At 33.8% G+C, this 20,853-nt stretch overlaps 1 protein-coding gene across 1 annotated transcript in view; it reads right to left on the reverse strand.

Annotated features, from left to right (window-relative positions):
• Positions 1–20,853, reverse strand: part of LOC143236412 (exocyst complex component 7-like) — a 76,214-nt gene that overhangs the window by 53,446 nt on the left and 1,915 nt on the right. Inside the window, 7 exon segments of the mRNA XM_076474674.1 lie at positions 1,122–1,206; positions 1,209–1,238; positions 3,015–3,059; positions 4,889–5,006; positions 9,451–9,556; positions 14,009–14,093; positions 15,401–15,566. Of these exon segments, the coding sequence (XP_076330789.1) occupies positions 1,122–1,206; positions 1,209–1,238; positions 3,015–3,059; positions 4,889–5,006; positions 9,451–9,556; positions 14,009–14,093; positions 15,401–15,566 (635 nt within the window).

The following is a 20,853-nucleotide window of genomic DNA, read 5'->3' on the forward strand; positions in this document are numbered from 1 at the left end:
AGTAATATACTACAGAGGATAAAGGTGAAGTTAGTCCTTTATTAAAATATACAGTAAGATACTACACAGGATAAAGGTGAAGTTAGTCCTTTACTAAAATATACAGTAAGATACTGCAGAGGATAAAGGTGAAGTTAGTCCTTTGTTTTAACATACAGTAAGATACTACAGAGGATAAAGGTGAAGTTAGTCCTATACTAAAACATACAGTAAGATACTACAGAGGATAAAGGTGAAGTTAGTCCTTTATTAAAATATACAGTAAGATACTACAGAGGGTAAAGGTGAAGTTAGTCTTTTATTAAAATATACAGTAAGTTACTACAGAAGATAATATTGTACAATCACTAAAATGTTGAACAAAAATCACAAGTTACAGAAATTCTTAATTTTTCTAACATTCATGGAACAAAATCTTTTATATTGAAAAAATGTTATTTAACCTTAGATATACCAAAGAGTTGAAGTATACATCAGCACCATTTATCAGTTAAAGACCTTTTATTTATCTTAATATCCTAACAAACTTGGCATCAACAGAATCGATATTTTTATATAATTTAGCTTTTAATTTCTTCACCTCAAAAAAATACTAAAATAAATTCACAATAATCACTTCTCTTTATCACACAATATATCTATACTTCATACTATCCATCTTAGATCTTTTTACCTTATATGGCTGTCTCATCAACTACACAAGTACTTAATAAAACGTTTTTCTTTACTGAGATCTAAAAAGAAAAAGGTTTAATTGTTTTCCATGAAACAATTGTTAATTTATAGCATGGAATGTGCATTTCAAAACGTCTGAATTTTACAATTTAATAATGCTCCAGTAATCTTTAATGATTGAATAAATTTTGTCTGATAATACAACATAGAGAAAGGTACAGTAATCAGCAATATTTGACCACCAATGATAAAAAAAGATAATTAAATGATAATGTAGACTAGACATGTGTCTTATCATGTTTATATATTATTTTAATGCTTTGTAATTATATTATATTCATTGTACATTGAAACATAATACTACAGTTTTTACCGATACAAATTGTAATAGCGTTATGTAATAAAACTCTTATAACTTATTTACTCAACTTGATGTAATTACTTACCCCTGAAGAGATTTCTGAAGTATGCTAGAGCGAATAGTGGCATAAATATTGGCAAAATCTTCATTTCTGTTCTTTCTTAGCCATTCGCTATTTTAGTGAGATCACGGACAGTTTTTTCTGTATTTCATAAATAATGTTTTTGATGAGGATTACTGTCTAATAACATGGAAACACCTACAAATTCTTACAACAGCTGTTATGTTCTAAATCATATTAATTTCAAACACACACATATATATACATTTATTTATTCAATGAAATAGTATAATCATAAAAATATTTTAGTCCACCTAAAAAGAACTGGACTTCATTAAATGAGCTAAACTTAATTCAATCACAAATAAGAAACAAATTAATACTTTCTGTGTAAGAGTGATTTAGATACTTTAGTACAATCATCACGTTACATTCAATTCAATACAAAGCCACTGCTGGAAGACTTACATTAGAAAAATATGCCACAGAACTATATGTAGGAATATGTACTTGTGGGAAAATCTAAAGCACAAGAATTTCAAAGAAATAAAAAAAAAACATTTATGATATACTGGATAGTAAGGGAAAACCAACCATTAATTTTAAAGAAAATCTATTATATACTAAATGGTAAGGGAAGACAAGAACACGAATTAAAAAACAATTTATAATAAACTGAAGAGTAAGGGAAGACTTCACACCAATTTCAAGAAAACACTCTACAAAAAACTGAACAGTAAGGACAGACCAGCCACTAATAAAAATATAAAACAGTTTCACATCACATGCAGATCTGCAGCTACCTTTGCTAAAGTTTATTCACTAGGAGACCACAGAAAGTGCTAACAGGTTGCACACACTGATCACTCAAGCACAAAATAATTAAGAAAAATCTTACCTTTGCAGAGTAGAAACCAGGTGTACACAAACTAATCCCAAAAAATACCAGAGGAAGAAATCACCTCAAATGTAGAGGATAATTGCAGTACTAGATAAAACATAGTATAATGGGAAGACAACTGTAAAAGTGAATGAAATATGGCAGAAACAAAAGATTGTTACAAAAGTGGACAAGTCATCGAGAAGAAGATTACTGCAACTGGGGACAAGACATGACAGAGATGGAAGACTGTTGCAGCATTTGTCAAGACATGACAGAGATGGAAGACTGTTGCAGCATTTGTCAAGACATGGCATAGATGGAGAACTGTTGCAACATTTGTCAAGACATGGCAGAGATGGAAGACTTGCAAAACTGGACAAGACATTGAGAAGTAGAAAATTACTGCAAATGTGGTGAAGACATGGATAGATAAAGGATTACTTCAACATTGTGCAATACATGGTAGAAACTGAAAAACATTGAAACCCTTTATGCAGCAGAGATATGACCATCACAACACTGGTGGAGACATGGCTCTCCTTGCATAAAAAAATAACAAAGAACACCTGCATGTTGCTTACAGAACATAAAGAAAGTTTTCAGTTATACTTTAGGTTTGATGCAGGTTGCACATCTAATAAAAATATTAAAAGTTCACAAGATACACAGTGAAACTAAGGTGAACACTAAGTATTACCAACAGAAAATACTGGAAACAGCTTCATGAACTTGTTGAAATGACAGGACAGTATCGTTACATTAGGCTGAAGTATCAACTCAGAGAAGTTTTTAAATTATTCCTTACATTCACAAAGGTCAAAGATTATTACAAGGAAGTGGTTTATAAGAAACAGTGCCCATGACAGAATGACATACAATTATGATGACAGAAGAAACAATTCCTAAGGTGAATTCAAACATTGTTCTTGTTACATGGAATTAACCCTCTGTTCTTATATTTCATCTTTAATTCTCAAACTGTGTTAAGACTAAATCTTATTAAACAACTAGAAATATTACAAAACGCTACTTACCAGGCAACTGGTCCACAACATGTTTCTCTTCTTCACTGGGTAACTCTATAAAACAAAAATAATGATAAAATAGAACTGCATTTATATAATGAATAATTTCCTTTTTACAATACATAAAATACATATATGAAAACAAACAAACCAACATCTCTATTCAGTGTTAATAAACACAATACCAGGTTTCTAAATTTGTACTGATATAAATACTAGACTTTTATAAAATTATAAACAGGAAAAAAGTCATGTTGAAATACAAATAACAATGTAGCATGCTATTGACTTCTGAAGTATGGCACTGAAAACTTACACCAGTACAGTACAGAAACTGAATAACCTTTCAATAAACATATCAAATCAGAAGATGGCTATGTGAATCTTTAAACAATGTGTAATACATAAAGAACTATGGGAACAATCATTTAAAAGTGAACTTAGTTTTCCATATGAGAAACTGTTTTTATCATTTTGCTCAAAACAAGAAAAAAATCTATTATTTCACCACATTTTCTCTCTAAATATCAAGTATTTGTGTATGTCAATTTTTCAACCAGTCTCAGTCCAGAAGGATCATAGCAAAAATGTTTCAATAAAACAACACATAAGGAACAGGAAAAGATCTGGAACCACATTCCAGTGGTTACCACAGTAAGTGTAATGATCAAAACCTGAAGAAAAAACAAGTGCAAACACCTACTCTGAAATTAAAAGGACATAGCCATTATTACTGGAAATAACCATTAGCTACAGAAATGCACATAGACAAAGATAATGTGGAAGAGGTGTCATAAAAATTTTATAAAAAATATTTTAATAACATGTGACCAAGACCAAACAAAGTCTGATAACTTTATTACAAGTCCAACATAGTAACAAATATCTTGTTTCTAAGGCTCTGTCATCATCAGGTAGAATTAATTTACATAAACACAAGAATATATATATACTGTCAACAAATAGTAGGGCTGTTTTGATCAGTTAAGATAGTTTCATGAATTTATTTGTTTATGTTTAGTTGGTTAGTTAAAATGAAAGTTGCCACAACAAACATTAAACTCAAAAATTAAAAAAGACACTGAAAAAAAAACTGCAACAACTGAAATTCATCATTTATCCTTTAGATCTACTCAAATAGAATCCACACTTTGACAAAGTTTATCTTTAATCATAAAATGACAGTCAGCTTTACATTCATTCAAAAACCTGGTTCAAGATAGAACTGTTACAAAGTAATAATTACAAAGATCACACCACACCAACTTCCCTTTTTAAAAAAAATGTATAATATCTGTCCATAATTTTACATTGGAGAAACTAGTAGAAAGCTGGAAACCAGATTCACTAAACATGAGAACATTTTCCATGTTTACCACCAATGTAACTCACAAACCAAAACATAACTATTCTAAACTTGTAATTTTAAACAAAGAACCAAACATCGAGAAATAAAACAGAATAAAACACCCCCTGTTGTGAATGAACACCTAAGAGTGTTAAGATACCTCTACCAAGCTGGCAAGTAGTCTCCAGTTGTATGTCATCTTTATTCTACATGTTACATACAAAAGTATGTCGGTGTAAACTACTGGTACCTGATGATAACATTCTATATTTCTTAAACTTATACAAAACATTTCTTCATTATGAATTCAAGCCATCTTCAGACTTCAAAATGTGTTTCTGGTGATCATTGTTGGTTTCAACACATAATAGTAAGTAAAGAATTCTGTACAACATTTTTACAAGTTTCAAAAACAAGAAATGAAACTTCCAGTGTTGGTGACACAAAAACTACTATACTTTCTTTCAAAACAAAAATTTGATACTTATAATTCTTGTGAAAAAACTCTTTACATGTGTGAAGAAGAGAAACCTACCATCATCCATCCCTACTAAATCCAATATCAAGACAGGTGGCATAGGTTTACTATGCCTAGAGAGCAAGCCTCGAAATTCTCTTTCTAAGGCATCTCCTCCAGCATCAAATAATGACATCTGGAGAAAAAGCAAAGACTGACAATATTATATACAACAGATAACATTTCTAAATTATTTGTTAGGTATTCACCTAATGTCTTGTGATATAACAATTCATAAATGCAACTAATACAGAAGATATTCATGGTATGTAAAGCAGACATCAGGCTAAACTGTTTCATTCATAATGTAAATAAATAATCACACAACTGTCAATTGTAAACCTTTACAATTTCCTGATAATCTTATTCACTTATTAAAAGATCTTGATACAGATTAGTTTGTAATAAAATCTTGTCTTTTCAATCAAAATCATCAACAGATACTTCAGGTTCTGAGCCAGAAACATTGTCTTTTCTTGTGTGAGAACTCCAAAACAATTTCTTACAATTTTTTTCACCAAAATTAAACAATTTTCAACTGCAAACATCACCAAATGTTTGAATAGCAACATGCACCAGGTTGGATACAAACTGGTGACTAAGAGTGACATCTGTAAAGATTACATTTGTCAACTGATTTTGTACACTTGTATTTCTATAATGTGTTTCTTGTGGAAAATTTAAATGTTTATTATGTTATGGCAGTGAGTGTGCCTAAAACATTAAACAACCTTGCATTATAATAATAATAATAAAAGGAATGCAGTAAGGAGACTCCCTACCAAATTTGAATAGTCTCAAGTGCAGTGATTAATAAGAATTCAGTAATAAAAGAAAAACAAAAGATGGATTATCAAGAATGAAACATAACAAAAGTGTAGATGCTCGTGAGAAAAACTTGTGCCAATTTCTTGTATTAGTATTACTGTCAGTAAGAACGTTGTGTTTTTGTGGCAGAAATGACTATTCTCTCTTCACCTCTTTCCGTATTTCAATGTTGTTTTAAGTTATTAGGCTCCTGTAATCAGTTTGTGTACCACTGTTATTTCATTTAATCTGTCTAAAGAAAAACACAAACTAGGTCATGAAATGTTAAAGGACTATTAAAGAGTTTAGACTATGCATTTTATTCTAAAGTTATTTGAAATATTTCTGTAATTTACGTATGCTTTCTTTTTCCATGAGGGAAGAGTATTAAAGACTCAGTACAAAAAAATCACACATAACAACACAAGTACATATTAGAAAGTAATAACTACTGCACCAGTCTACAGCTCAAGCAGTGTTAGAATATACTCTTCCTTCTGTTATACTCCATACATAGATCTCCCCTTATGCATGTGTTGTATCAAAAGCTCATTCTCTTCCTCAGCAATGCATTGATTTAGTAATTTGTTTTTTTAGGAATTGTTGTGTTTGCTATTTACACCTCATGATTATTGCATTGTTGTGTTTGCTATTTTCACCTCACATGATTATTGCATTGTTGTGTTTGCTATTTTCACATCACATGATTATAAGTATTGTTGTGTTTGCTATTTTCACCTCACATGATTATAAGCATTGTTGTGTTTACTATTTTCATCCCACATGATTATAAGTATTGTTGTGTTTACTATTTTCATCTTGCATGTTTATTGCATTGTTGCAGATCTTTTCAGTTTATGCTGTGTTAACTCTCATTTACCACATCCTTTCAGCATAAGATTCCTTCTATGTGGTCTGTAATTCTACTTTTCTGGGGTTCCCCTACCCCTCTAATCTTTTCTCCCAGCAGTGTCCTATTTTTTGTACATTGATTCTTTTACCTTCAAATGAAACTTATGTTTAGTTTACTCATCTTCATAGCTTCCAAACTCTTTACTCCACAACTTCACTAGTTTAATGTCACCTGTTGTTCATGTAGCCTGTTTTCATTATTCATGTGTTGCCTACTTCACTTTCTGTGCTTCTTCAGAATACATTGTTTTGTGGAGTTTGTACAGACATTTTGGATGCTCTTCAAGAAACCATCAATTATAGGGCTCAGCTGAAACTTGACTCTTACACTTTCTCCACTTTTGTTATTACTCAGCAGAAACCCTTTGGTCCTACAGATTTTCACTCAGAAGCTTACTGTATCAATCAAAACTTGCATCTGTGTCTTAAACTAAGTTGTGACAGCTTTCACATAGAGAATGCTCTAATTGATTCTGCACTTTTGTTGCAATATGGACATTTTGCAACTGCCAGTCCAGTCCTGGTATGCATCCTCTGCTACAATCTCCCTTCACCTTTGAGAGCTTGCTCATTTGGGTTGTCTGATCAGATCCCTAAATCAGTACTGACTCTCGTCAATATACAAGTCATTAGGGAGTCTTTATCACTCCAACTGATAGATGTACTCAACTTACTCTTTTATAAATATAGTTTTTGGTTTCCAAACTCTCATCTACTTTTATCATGTGCATGTTCTTTAGGTCTTTCAATTCTGTAGCATCTCCTTCAAATCAGTGAAACAGAATTTGTGATTCACTATCTTCTCTCACATCTCTACCTCCATCTCATTGCCATAGTTACTCAAACATTTACACACAACTCTGATTATCCATCTTAACTTACAACTATTTATTAATGTTTCTTTATCTAGCTGGGGTAAACGTCTGGATAATTTCAACCTTTTTCAGTATTTGGTCTCCTACAGAATGGCCTTTCCAAAGCAAGATTCGTAAGATGTGAACAGTTAAGTCTCTAGACATCTTATAGTAATATATTCAACAACTACACTGTTGTTTTTTACATCAATCAAAGGGGAGGTACTTGCTCTTGGAACCTCTGCTTCCTTTTCTGGAGATACACTTTTGGATTAATGACAACAATGTCTGTTTCTCATATTACAGTAACTTAGAATTTGGTGGTGAGTCAGCTCTCACCTGAACCACATTTTTCAGATAGAGTTGTTTTTACATATCTTAATATTGCTGTAAATGTGTTACCATTTTGACAGTCCTCTTATTAAAGCATTTACAACTTCCCAACATCAAGTTTCTATTTTTTGGAAATTTGTGCCAGAATCTATGGCCCTGGTGATATTTCTTCAGTCTCAATTGGTCCACCCTCTTTCTGTAAGTTTGACCTCCATTTCAACTTCTTTGGATGATGGCTATAATTCATAGCACCTATTAACAGTCTCTTCTCCTTCTCCCTCTTTGGTCATGTTTTCTGCTCAATCATTTCTTGTATATCTTAGAACCTTCATCTCTTCTATCTCAGAGGTCTCTTTTTCCATATGTAATGGAAGAACATCTTTCTCTATGATGTTCTCTGCCATTATCTTTATATGCAGTTTTTGTCCAATTCCCTCCAAGACACAACATACGTGCATGGCGTGCCTGTGACAATATAAGTACATGGTGTGCCTGAGACACAGAGGTCAATTGGGCAACTTTTACATTTCATCCAATTATACAACACTTTAGCACCATGTAAAAGATTGAGACTCTCGTATCCACTGTTACTTCTATTGAACTAAGAGTTTTCGGCACCCCGATAGTACAGCGGTAAGTCTACAGATTTACAATGCTCAAATCATGGGTTCAATTCCCCTCGGTGGGCTCAGCAGATAGCCTAATGTGGCTTTGCTATAAGAAAAACACATACACTTAGAGTTATCTCTGCATGAGATTAATGTGGTCTCCCACCTATGAATTTCCCAGTTAAGTTCCACAAGTTTTCCTTCTCATCAGTATTTCTCAGAAAGAAACTTATTTTTTTATTAACACCAGGCCCTCCACAATCTTCTGAGTGTGGAACTTTAGTTAGCTACTCTGTGAAGAGACAAATAACATTTCCAAACTTAATATTTCCTTACTTGAAAATGTATTTCAAATAGGTAATCACCTTTACACAAAATTAAACACCCTATATTTTCACTTCTGATATGTCTATTTTGCCTTATCAAGAATAAATATTTGATAAAATCCAATATATTCAAGAGGGGTATTGCATACGATATGTTGCACTTCTGTTAAAAAAGGGCTACAGTGTAATGGTGCAACGTACAAGTTGTTATCTGTTAAGTGTGAGAGTTATGTTCAATAGCTAGGTTTATGCTAAAAAATGTTTCAGCTATCTGTTCTGTTGATATGAAAGTACCATTTCTAAAATGACAAATTCTGGGATGTTGATTTAAATATATTTTTTACATCTCATCAAACTAATAAATGTTTTAATGTTTGTTTAAATGTATTTTTCCACATCTTACCAAAATCACTGGTTCTGAACTAATAGTTAAATATACTGTTTTACAAATTACCCAAAAGAAAACTATGGACCTTTGGTTTAATATATTCTTTGAATATTACTAGAGAGACAAACACTGTGCTGTTGATGAATTGTTTAAATATTTTACATTTTATAAAAATGACAAACTTTGGACTGCTGTTTTAAATATATTTGTTATATCATACCAAACTGACAAACTCTTGTCTGTTGGTTTAAATATATTTTTGCACATCACTAAAGAAACAAGTTCTGGCTGTTTGTTAAATATATTTTACAAACTAAAGGCTATTATTTTGATAACTATTTTTACACCTTACCAAAGTGACAAGTTCTGGGCTGTTAGGATTGTGTTTATCAAAGTAATCTATTGCTTTCTGTAATTTATCCACACTTTTCAGGAACTCCTCCAAACAGTCCATTGGGCTGTTGAGATTACATAAAACAAATAAGACACTGTAATATGAAATCTGTAACGTAAGGAACACTTCATGTTAACTACACTCAAATATAAACACCTATTTAGACAGTCATTAAAATGGGCATCTCAATGCACAAAATAAAATAATTTACAGGTATATGAAGACATTAAATAAGAAATGAAAATTTCTTTTGAAGAAGGCTTAATATGTATCTCAGGACAGCTGGTATGGGTATTAACACTTTTACTAATAAAGCAGAGAACAACGTTTTGACATTCTTAGATCATCTTCAGGACAAATTTTTATTCTCTGCTTTATTAGTAAAAGTGTTACTACCTATACCAGCTGTTCCGAGATACATTTTTGGGTTTCTTGTCATCACAAAAGAATCAACGTAGTACTGGACTACAATAAGCTTCCAGTGTGGCACTAAATAAATTTAACATTAAAGCAACAATACATAAATCTTACATTATCCTCTAAGACAAACTGTCTTCAACACCTTCAAACTGATGTAATATGAAAAAAATACAGCGGTTTGGGTTCATTCCACACCAACCTGACAACACCTGAGTAGTTAACAGACTATCCTACTCTCTATTTCAGTGACTAGAATGTATCTAGAGTAATAGTAAAAGTAACCCATGTCTCATGAAATTAGGGCCTTTCCTTGGTTTAAACAAGTAGTCTGTCACATTCTAAACCAGGTTTACTTGGATTCAAAAAGTAATCCATCTTTCACAACATCACAGTGCTTGCTTTGGTTGAGAATGTAACATCCCTCGTAAGACCACAGTGTTCTGTTGAGAAATTTAAAATGTCCCTAAACTTTTCAATAATTCCCATCTCTACTGACACTATAGTTATTTTTCAACATCAGCTTTACCTATCCAAACACTGGTCTTACATGCTCTAGGCTTTTATACTCCATTTATACATCCTTGGTAATATCTAATTTTAAAATTTATCCATTCTCATCAATATATCCTCCATCCTGTTAATGCAGATAAGTAATTCACTTAGATAATATAATCATTTTTTGAGACTTACACTGACTATTAGTGGAAAGGCAAGACAGACTGTCAGCAAAGGTAAGTATTATCAAAAATACATTTTCAGTTTGAGAGTAAGTTAACTTGCAAAACACACTTATCATCTGCTAACAATACAACTAGAATCCCATGCTGAAAAGGTAGAGAAACTGATGCAGTCATGGTCCATACAGAAAGTGTCTTCATAGAATAACGAGGTACCAAGATAAAAGTGGTATCAAGGGTGGCATAATACATGAGTAAGCATATTATAGGCTAGACCCAACCAGAAAGCTGAGGCTCCACAACTTCAGGTTGGAATTAAGGGTCTTGTTCCCTCTATTCCACATTGGTGGCTAGGGCTTTTAGACTGCCATGTTAGTTATACATTTTGATTGGATCCCAACCTGTAGCCATAGAGTGATGAATTTCACCCCCATTAGAACCACAACAAGAAAATAAACAAGTGAAAAACTTTCCATTAAAGAAATCCAAAATGTAATAACCCCAGGCTTGGAATAATGGGATCGTGTATGCTGTACTCAACAAAAGGGACAGAACTTATCTACTCTGGAATTACGAATATCATCCTCACTCCCCAACCAAGTGGAGAAGGAATATTCCACTTACCCCTGGATTTATGGAGAGAACGTGGAGCCTGTGCCATCAGGGTAAAGCAGAACAAATGTGGAATAATAAAGAGACCTAACAACATAGATTGCAAACAACTCTGACTGACATCCACAGGCCAACAACAACAAAAAATACAATTTAAGAGAAAGGTGAAACAAAGAACATGAAGTTGAAGGTGTAAAATGAGAATAAGCCAATGTGTGTAAAATAACTTTAAAATCCCACTTCTGTAACTGAAAAGGCTATTTGAGCCAAGAAATATGAAAGGATTTTAGTGCACTTGATAGAACTGGAAATCTGAGGACCTTTTAATATTTATAATACCTAAAAATAGTGGATAAAGATGCTTTATATAAAGACATCTTAAATGAAGAAAGACCCTCCTCGTGTACACATTCAGAAAATGAGATACAATAAATATTTTTGGATGAAGAGAGATTAACTTCCTTTTAAGATACAACAGATGATAAAATATTCCATTTCCATTGATAAAAGACAGTACTTGACCTATGGAGAGATTTAGTAAATACAGAGAAACTTCAGAAGTTAAACTATTACTCCAGGCAAAGGATCACATAACTTCCAAGCGTGAAGACTACATTTATGGACATCTGTGTCAAGACAGTATGAAGAAGGTTGTCTCAGAGATGTTCATTATGAAAGAGGTTGAGGTGGACATACCTGCAGATACTGAAGAAGTGGGAACCATGCCTGAGCTGGCCAATAAGGGCAACTAAGAAAACTTGGCAGGGAGTAGAAACAAACCATAGTAAGAACCCAGTGTAATGGCTAAACTGGAGGGAAAGGCATACAAATGTTAATCTGTCCAGTCTTGACTGAACACATCTGTTGTTAATGCTTGAGAATGAAATACTGGGAACCAAAACCACTGCAGCTGAGAATACCAATGAGTTGCAAAGGCATCAACTGTTGGAGACCCAGACAGAGAGCAAAACCTCATGACATCCATTCTGTAGGAAAAAAATTAGACGCTTGATGAATATCCACATATTCAAACATCATAACAGAAGGAGACAGAAGTAAATGACTGGTAGGAGAAGAAAACAGAAGTAAAAGACTAATGGCTTTTTCTATGGCTTGAAGCATGAGAGGGGTTCATGGAGCAAGACTTAATTGAGTATCAAAAACACCCCAAAACAGACAAGAAACTAAAGCAAGAGTTTGTCTACCATTAGGTGTAGATGTTTATTATCCTTACAAACTACAAGCAAGAGTTTGTCTATCATTAAGTGCAGATATTTATTATCCTTACAAACTAAAAGCAAGAGTTTGTCTACGATTAAATGTAGATGTTTATTATCCTCACAAACTAGCAAAAGTTAAAAGTTCTTTGCAATGAAAATGTGTTATTGATAAACACTTACCTTTACTCTCATACAGCGTTCCCTAATTCAGTGTTGCCCTCTCTGTGCACACTTTTTTGCTTGCCACAAGCCTGAGGCTCCAACATGAACTTGTGTTTCTGCTGCATTGTTACAAGCATATGAAAACCTTACACCAATAGGAGTGTAACAGATTTTCCTATACAGCTGGCTCTCTCTATACTGATTGTTTAATCATCACTTCAAGATTAGGTAAAAGACAGGAAGTGGGAAATACAGATGGGAATTTTGAAAGAAGGCAAGTAGTGTTGGAAAATGTTAATTTTCAATGCGATATGAAGCAGGTGAATCCTTTTCTTACAAAATTACATGTTAGAATAAATAGTTGTCACTAATCTTAGCAGTAGATGGACACACCATGCTCTTCACCAGGTCATTTTTAACAAACACCAAAAATAAAATGGTATCATCATTCTTAGTACAGAAGTCCTTCTATACAACAAAGAATAAATAAGTTGTTATTAATAAGTTGTTATTAATAAACACATATGTAGCTCCTTCTATACAACAAAGAATAAAGGTAAATAACTTGTTATTAATAAACACACATGTAGCTCCTTCTATACAACAAAGAATAAAGGTAAATAACTTGTTATTAATAAACACACATGTAGCTCCTTCTATACAACAAAGAATAAAGGTAAATAACTTGTTATTAATAAACACACATGTAGCTCCTTCTATACAACAAAGAATAAAGGTAAATAACTTGTTATTAATAAACACACATGTAGCTCCTTCTATACAACAAAGAATAAAGGTAAATAACATGTTATTAATAAACACACATGTAGCTCCTTCTATACAACAAAGAATAAAGGTAAATAACATGTTATTTTTGATAAATAAACATATACATAACTCCTATACAAGAAAGAATAAAACTGCATAACTTGTTATTATTAATAAATAAACACACACGTAACTTTTATACAACAAAGAAAAGGTACATAACTTGTTATCATTAATAAATAAACGTATGCAACTCCTTCTATACAACAAAGAATAAAGGTACATAACTTCTTATTAATAAACACAAATGTAACTCCTTCCATACAACAAAGAATAAAGACATATGACTTGATATTTTTAATAACTAAACACATACAGTGTGATCCAAACAAGACACTAAATAAAAAGTTTAACACTAAAAGCTGACTTTGAACAATGTTAACTACAGCCAAAAGATCAACAGTTTCATTGAAGATGGTTGAAATTTTCCAATTAATCTGAGATTTCCATGTTTTTCATTTTGTAGCTTTTATGAATAATCCTATAAAGTTAGGAAAACATTTTAAATGTTTTAATTAATTTCACAAATAAAAAAAACCAAACAAATTAAATTAAGATCGTGGTTAGAAGTTAAAGTAAATAATTCACTTTCCTTACCCATCTCGAATTATTGCTTCAACTTCTTTAGACACATTGTAAAACTGGATCACATAGTCTAAACTCTCCATTAGTTTTTCAATGTCTTAATATTTACAAGTTATGGAATTTTTCTTGGTTTTTATCTCCCTCAACAAAATTGTCTGTATATTATCAAATTGATTTTCATTTACTAATATACTAACAAAACACAGAAACATTATATTAATCTAATTTCACTGTAAATTAACTACATTATGATTAAAAGAATGTAATACAGTGTTAAAAAGAGAAATCCATATTTATTAAAGCTGACTACATACTACCTAGAAACACAAATTAAAAATATGTAGAGAAACTAATGCAAATTCAGCAACACTTTCTAAGCACTGTATTTCTTTTCAATAAAAGTCCCCAGCCTGTGTATTAGATGCCAGTGGCAATATCTGAACAGCAATTCACTGAATATTACCATAAAACAAATACATACTATTACCACTGAATTCCAACTCCACACTTCACAAATGACTTGTTTTTAGATAACTCTTTTTGTGATGCTTAAGAGTTACCAGTTCAAATTATTTTTTCTATTATTACTGATAACATTACTCATGGTGTAAAATATATATACCCTTTATTTGGATGTAATATGCACTGCCTTATTCTCTGTCACACAGTAACACATGTTGATTGATAACTTTACAAACCTTTATATTTTAAATTATATCACCTCTTCATGCACCAAGAAGTTAGTATATTGTATATAGAAAGAAGAGTAGGTGAGCATGTGTCAGGCTTACATACAGAGAGATAGGTGACATGCTGATAGGGTCAGATATATAACACACCCATAGGTTATGATCATATTATATGGTCTATATCATTCTTGCAACACATTGGAATACCTATTAAGGTATTATTTACATCCATTATTTATAATGTTAGTTATATTTCCAGTGTAGTTTGTCAGGCATCCAGGGATTTCTAAGTATGCTAGATTTATGATAGGTTTAGTTAGATCACATACTCGGACAGATGAAGGACTGTTAAGACATGCTTGCTTGATAACAGGTTTGTGAAGTTTAGGAAAATGAAACCTAAAATTTTAAGAAGTGCAGTAAGTATATAAAGGTTGTAGTTTTATTTCAGAAAAAAATGTACCACAATTCAACATTTAAAACTGTCACACATGGGAGGATGCCAGAAGCAACATAATTGGTACAGTGCATCAAGTGTACCATTCAAGAACAGACAAGAAAAACCAAACTGTTAGCTTTCTAAAAAACAATACATCCACAGGGAGATTCTAATACCTTGCCACTCATTTAGGCTGAAATTTTCCTACACACACACACAACAAAGTACACATAAAAAATAACTTAGAGAATCAATTGTCAACACAAAAAAGGATACTTTCCTGTCGACGCTGAAGATTACCAGTCTCATGGTAGACTGGAAGAATTGTCTGTTCCAGTTTCATGAGACGTTCATCAAATGATGTCAAAATTGAACACATTCCATTTGTTAACTGTTTACTTTTGCCAATTGTTTTCTTCAACTGATCAAGGTTGTGTGTCTCCTGAACAGAGTTAACCAACAATATTTATGAGGTAACAATAAAAATTAAAAATAATGTCAGAATTTAGGACCTCACATGGATTTACAAGAATGTGTCAGCATACTGATACTGGTCTGTTTAGATTTTAACTTGTGTATTAATGAACAATGTATATGAATTATTTGTACACTTTACTAAACATTTTTCAAATTTTGTCAAGATACACATGTATAAAAATTTACATTACAAGTACTTAACAAGTGCATATGTTTTGAAAAACTCATGCATACTATAGCAAAAGCGTTATATGAACAGTATATTTAGCCAAGTGTGTCCAAGGGGCTTTCAGGCATTTTTGGTTGAGAGAGGGATGCAGATCATGGAGACTTGTGGAAGTTTTGAAAGATTTGGTATGTCTGAATAATAACAGCTGATATACAGTCAAAGAGGAAAAGAATGTATCAGAAATACATTTTGATATTGTTTTGTATTTTGTATGTAGTATGATGCCACCAAACACTGACTGCTTTTGGAAATAGGATGTAACAGCCCATTTTGATAGAAAATATACATGAATTAGTGGCAACCAAGTATCAGTCCTTGGTAGAAAAGCTATATTCCCTTCAAGACTTTCACCAATTAGTACCTGAATATTCCATTTCCTTTTTAAGATGTATCCATTTCATTATCAAAGATATATACAGTTCTTTAATCACATGCTATATAAAAAATAAATAAATCCATCACCACATTCTAACTATATATACTGTTGTTTACTGGATTTTGCATTCTATGTAGTAATCACATCTCACAGTCAGAAACAAAACATTCTACCTAAATAATTGTAATGTCTCCCACCAAAAGCTATTTTAACAACTACCTGATGCGTAATATCCAGCTTTAGCCAAGTTCTAACATATAGGTGGATCTAATGGTAGTAAATTTTCTTTTTGTGCTGATTGTATTTTTCTATTTTATTATATGGGTATTTAACTAATTTGATGTGTGCTAACTACAATCACATAGTGTTGACTTCTAAATACTGGTGACTTTATGCTGCTTATGTATCTTCTGTATGGTTCCAGAGACTCAGGGAAATATGGTTGTAATTTTCTTCCTGTTCATTCTTAGTGATTCTCTTCTTTATCAGGTTCTCAAGTCTTAAAAAAACAACTTGCTTTTTTCCCTAATATCTTCTGTATTACAAATCTTATTCAATATTGAGATTAAGATGACTGACATTCATCTCTACATTACAATGATTTGATTCTACAGCTAACATGCTTTGATTTGGTTTGAATTTCATGCACAAAAAGCTACATGAAAGGTATCTTTACTAGTTCTCCATAATTCTGCTTTTTCTTTGGTTTTTCCAATACAGATTTAAGCAGTGTTCCACATCCTGAACAGTTGATAGATAAAAACAAGAGAGACCTGCATCATCATATTATTTCGAAACTTAAGAAGGATTTATGAAGTTTAAAAAATAAGTCTCTTCAGTCAGATAATATTTCCTGCAAAGGTTTTGAAGGATGTTAAGAATTGGATTTGAAAGTCACTCACTAAAACTTTTAGCAAGTCAGTTAAAACATGATCAGAGAAGTTGTGTACAACTTCAGATGAGTTCTCAATGAATTAATAGAAAAAATAACTTAAAAAACAAATTACTTGAATTATTTGTTTCTAACCTCTTAATTTTGTAAGTTCTTGTGTAGTGAACAGATGTCAGAGGACTGGAAGTTAGTTAATGTTACTCCTCTTTTGACGTGAGGTAATAAAAACTGTGATTATAGAACCATGTTTTACATTAATTATGGGAAAAGTTTTGGAACATTTGATAAAAGATGTTTTACTAATTCATTTAACAAAAGTCTTTAACCTTATTTGATAATCAATGTGGTTTCAGTAAATGAAAATCTTATCTTACAAATCTTTTGACATTCTTTGAAAAGTTTACTGCTTATGTAGATGACTGTAAGGGTGTAGATTTGGTGTATCTAAATTTTTACAAAGTATCTGAGGAAATGCCACATAAAAGGCTTTAAAAAAATTCTCTCTATATGTGTTGGGGATAAGTTAGCAAATAGTACAGAAAAGTGACTGGATAGAAAAAAGCAGAGGGTTGTTACAAATGGAGTTCAGTCAAACAGGATTAATGTCATAAATGTCATATCTCATGGCTCAGTCTTAAAACCTTTGCTCTTTTTCACTTACATCAATAACATGGCTCCCTCTACACACCTCTACTAACCCTACACTTCAAAGTTTAGCAGAACATGAGAGCACTGAAGCAGTTGGAAGAAATGGTGGGAAATATGAGAGGAGGTTAATACCTATCAGAAATACATTTTTAGCATAGAGAAATTATCACTTTCAATACAGTACTTACCTTCCATCATATGACTAACTAGAATTCCACACTGAGAAGGAAGAACTGATGTGAGGAAATAACAGAAGCATCCCAGAAAGCATCCAAACTATATCCCTGACAATAAGAGAAATAGATCCAATGATCAGAAGAGGGAAACCACACCACTTCTAAGCCAGGTATATTCTTTTGCTGTATGTACAATTTATAAAACACAGTGGTGGAAACTGTGAGGCATAGTGAAGTTAGGGTGTGTTGGACAGTACTCAGCAACTTAATTACATATCATACCTTTATGTGGGGTATTAACATTCAACCCTCAAACACAAAAACTGAAGAATAAGACCTGCACCAATTACTGGGTATGATGTATAATCATCACAGCTTATCAATCTGAGAATTATCATTTGACATGAAGAGGATGGAATCAACTTGTGTGAGGACTTGTTGTTTGTTCACTCTAATTCAAAACATCTCCATGAAGGTAGGATGAAGATTCCCATTCAAAGGAGCAAACTGCATTTCTGATGGATCAACTCCAGTGCATTGAATGTGTAACAAGAGGTCTCATCATCCAGTAAGGTGTTAGATCAGCTCCAGCAGTTGTGTAAATAGTAAGAAGGAAACCAAGTCATCTTCTATTGTGAAGCATCAACTCCAGTGATTGTGTAAATTGTAAGGAGAAAGCCAAGTCCTCTTCTAAGGTGATGGATCAACTCCAGTGGCAGAATAGTTTTAGTAAAGTGACAGATCAACTCTAGTAGTTGTGTAAATAGCATCAGGAGGCCAAGTAATCCTATAAAGATATGGATTGACTCCATGTATTGTGATTGTAAGACCATGTCCAATAGCAAGGAAAGAGAAGTCAACTCCCATGTAGGTCATATTTCATCTATACTAGCAGAATACCACTACTCTACTCTCAACTGAATGGTTATAACCAAATGAAGAAGTGAATCTTGAACTGCCTTTGGCAGACACTGACATTTCACAGGATCTTGAAGAAGATGAAAGGAAATGGGGTGAGGAGAAACAGGAATTGGGGAAAGAAACTTGATAGCAAAACCCTCTGAAAAAACCTGTGTTACCCATTCATCATCAACAAAGGGAAGCCAGCATGTATGCAAATCCAACAGTCAAGCTCCCATTGGGTAATCACCAGTACTGTTAGCAACAGGTGGTACAATGCCAATAATATCAACAAATGGAATTACCCTCATTTGAAGGAAATGATAATGGGTGTGAGGTTGTAAGGTAAAAACAGGAATAGGTGGCATGGAAGGGTCTGATTGAAACAAATGGATCATATAAATTGAAAGGTAAACTCCTGAAGTGCTGATGTTACCCATAGCTTGATATTGTCAGGGACAGTATCAAAAACAATGTCTAAGAAAATATGCAAGTCCCTGAGATAAGTGGAGGGTAAACTGACATGAGCCAAAACCAAGTCCTTATCTCCCAACAACAAAGAAATCACTATGTAATGCCAGACCTGATAATGATATACAGACTAGTGTGAGAAAAGAAAGTGAAGAGTATTGGTAGAAATTCCCTCAGTATTTCAGTGGAAAGCCTATGAAATAAGATGTATGAAAAAAAGATACTTGAGAAGGGTAGTAAGGGTAAGATGAAGGCAAGAATATTGAGCATGTATAAGACTAAAGTTAGAGTCAGGAACTACTCCCAAGAGGTAATAAGGAATACAACAAATATTAATCCAAAACAAATAGTCCACCTAATGGTAAGAAAGGGTATATTGATCAAAGGAGATGCAGCATAATGATCACTTCACCTGACTGGTGATCTGCATGAACCCAAATATCACAAGAGAGAGAAAATACCAAAAATGGTCGAGGAGAATGTTTGTGTGACAAGGACGGACGAGGGGTGGAATGTTCGTGTGACAAGGACGGACGAGGGGTGGAATGTTCGTGTGACAAGGACGGACGAGGGGTGGAATGTTCGTGTGACAAGGACGGACGAGGGGTGGAATGTTCGTGTGACAAGGACGGACGAGGGGTGGAATGTTCGTGTGACAAGGACGGACGAGGGGTGGAATGTTCGTGTGACAAGGACCCGACGAGGGGTGGTATGTTCGTGACAAGGACGGACGAGGGTGGTATATTCGATGTGACAAGGACGGACGAGGGTGGAATGTTCGTGTGACAAGGACGGACGAGGGTGAATGTTCGTGTGACAAGGACCGACGAGGTGGAATTGACAAGGACTGACGAGGGAGGAATGTTCGTGACAAGGACCGGACGAGGGTGGAATGTTCGTGTGACAAGGACTGACGAGGGGTGGAATGTTCGTGTGACAAGGACGGACGAGGGGTGGAATGTTCGTGTGACAAGGACGGACGAGGGGTGGAATGTTCGTGTGACAAGGACGGACGAGGGGTGGAATGTTCGTGTGACAAGGACCTGACGAGGGTGGAATGTTCGTGTGACAAGGACGGGACGAGGGTGGAATGTCTCGTGTGACAAGGACGACGAGGGTGGAATGTTCAGTGACAAGGACGGACGAGGGGTGGAATGTTCGTGACAAGACGGACGAGGGTGGAAATATTCGATGTGACAAGGACGGAAGGTGGAATGTTCGTGTGACAAGGACGGCGAGGGTGGAATGTTAGGAACAAGGACGGGCGAGGTGGAATGTTCGAAACATGGACTACGAGGGTGGAATGTTCGTGTGACATGGACGGGCGAGGGGTGGAATGTTCGTGTAACATGGACAGGCGAGGGGTGGAATGTTCGTGTAACATGGACAGGCGAGGGGTGGAATGTTCGTGTAACATGGAAGGACAAGGGTGGAATGTTCGTGTAACATGGAAGGACAAGGGGTGGAATGTTCGTGTAACATGGAAGGACAAGGGGTGGAATGTTCGTGTAATAAGGAAGGACAAGAGGTGGAATGTTCCTGTAACAAGGAAGGACAAGG

Source organism: Tachypleus tridentatus, chromosome 13 (genome assembly GCF_004210375.1).
Source record: "Tachypleus tridentatus isolate NWPU-2018 chromosome 13, ASM421037v1, whole genome shotgun sequence".
In the NCBI taxonomy this organism is placed as follows: Eukaryota; Metazoa; Arthropoda; class Merostomata; order Xiphosura; family Limulidae; genus Tachypleus; species Tachypleus tridentatus.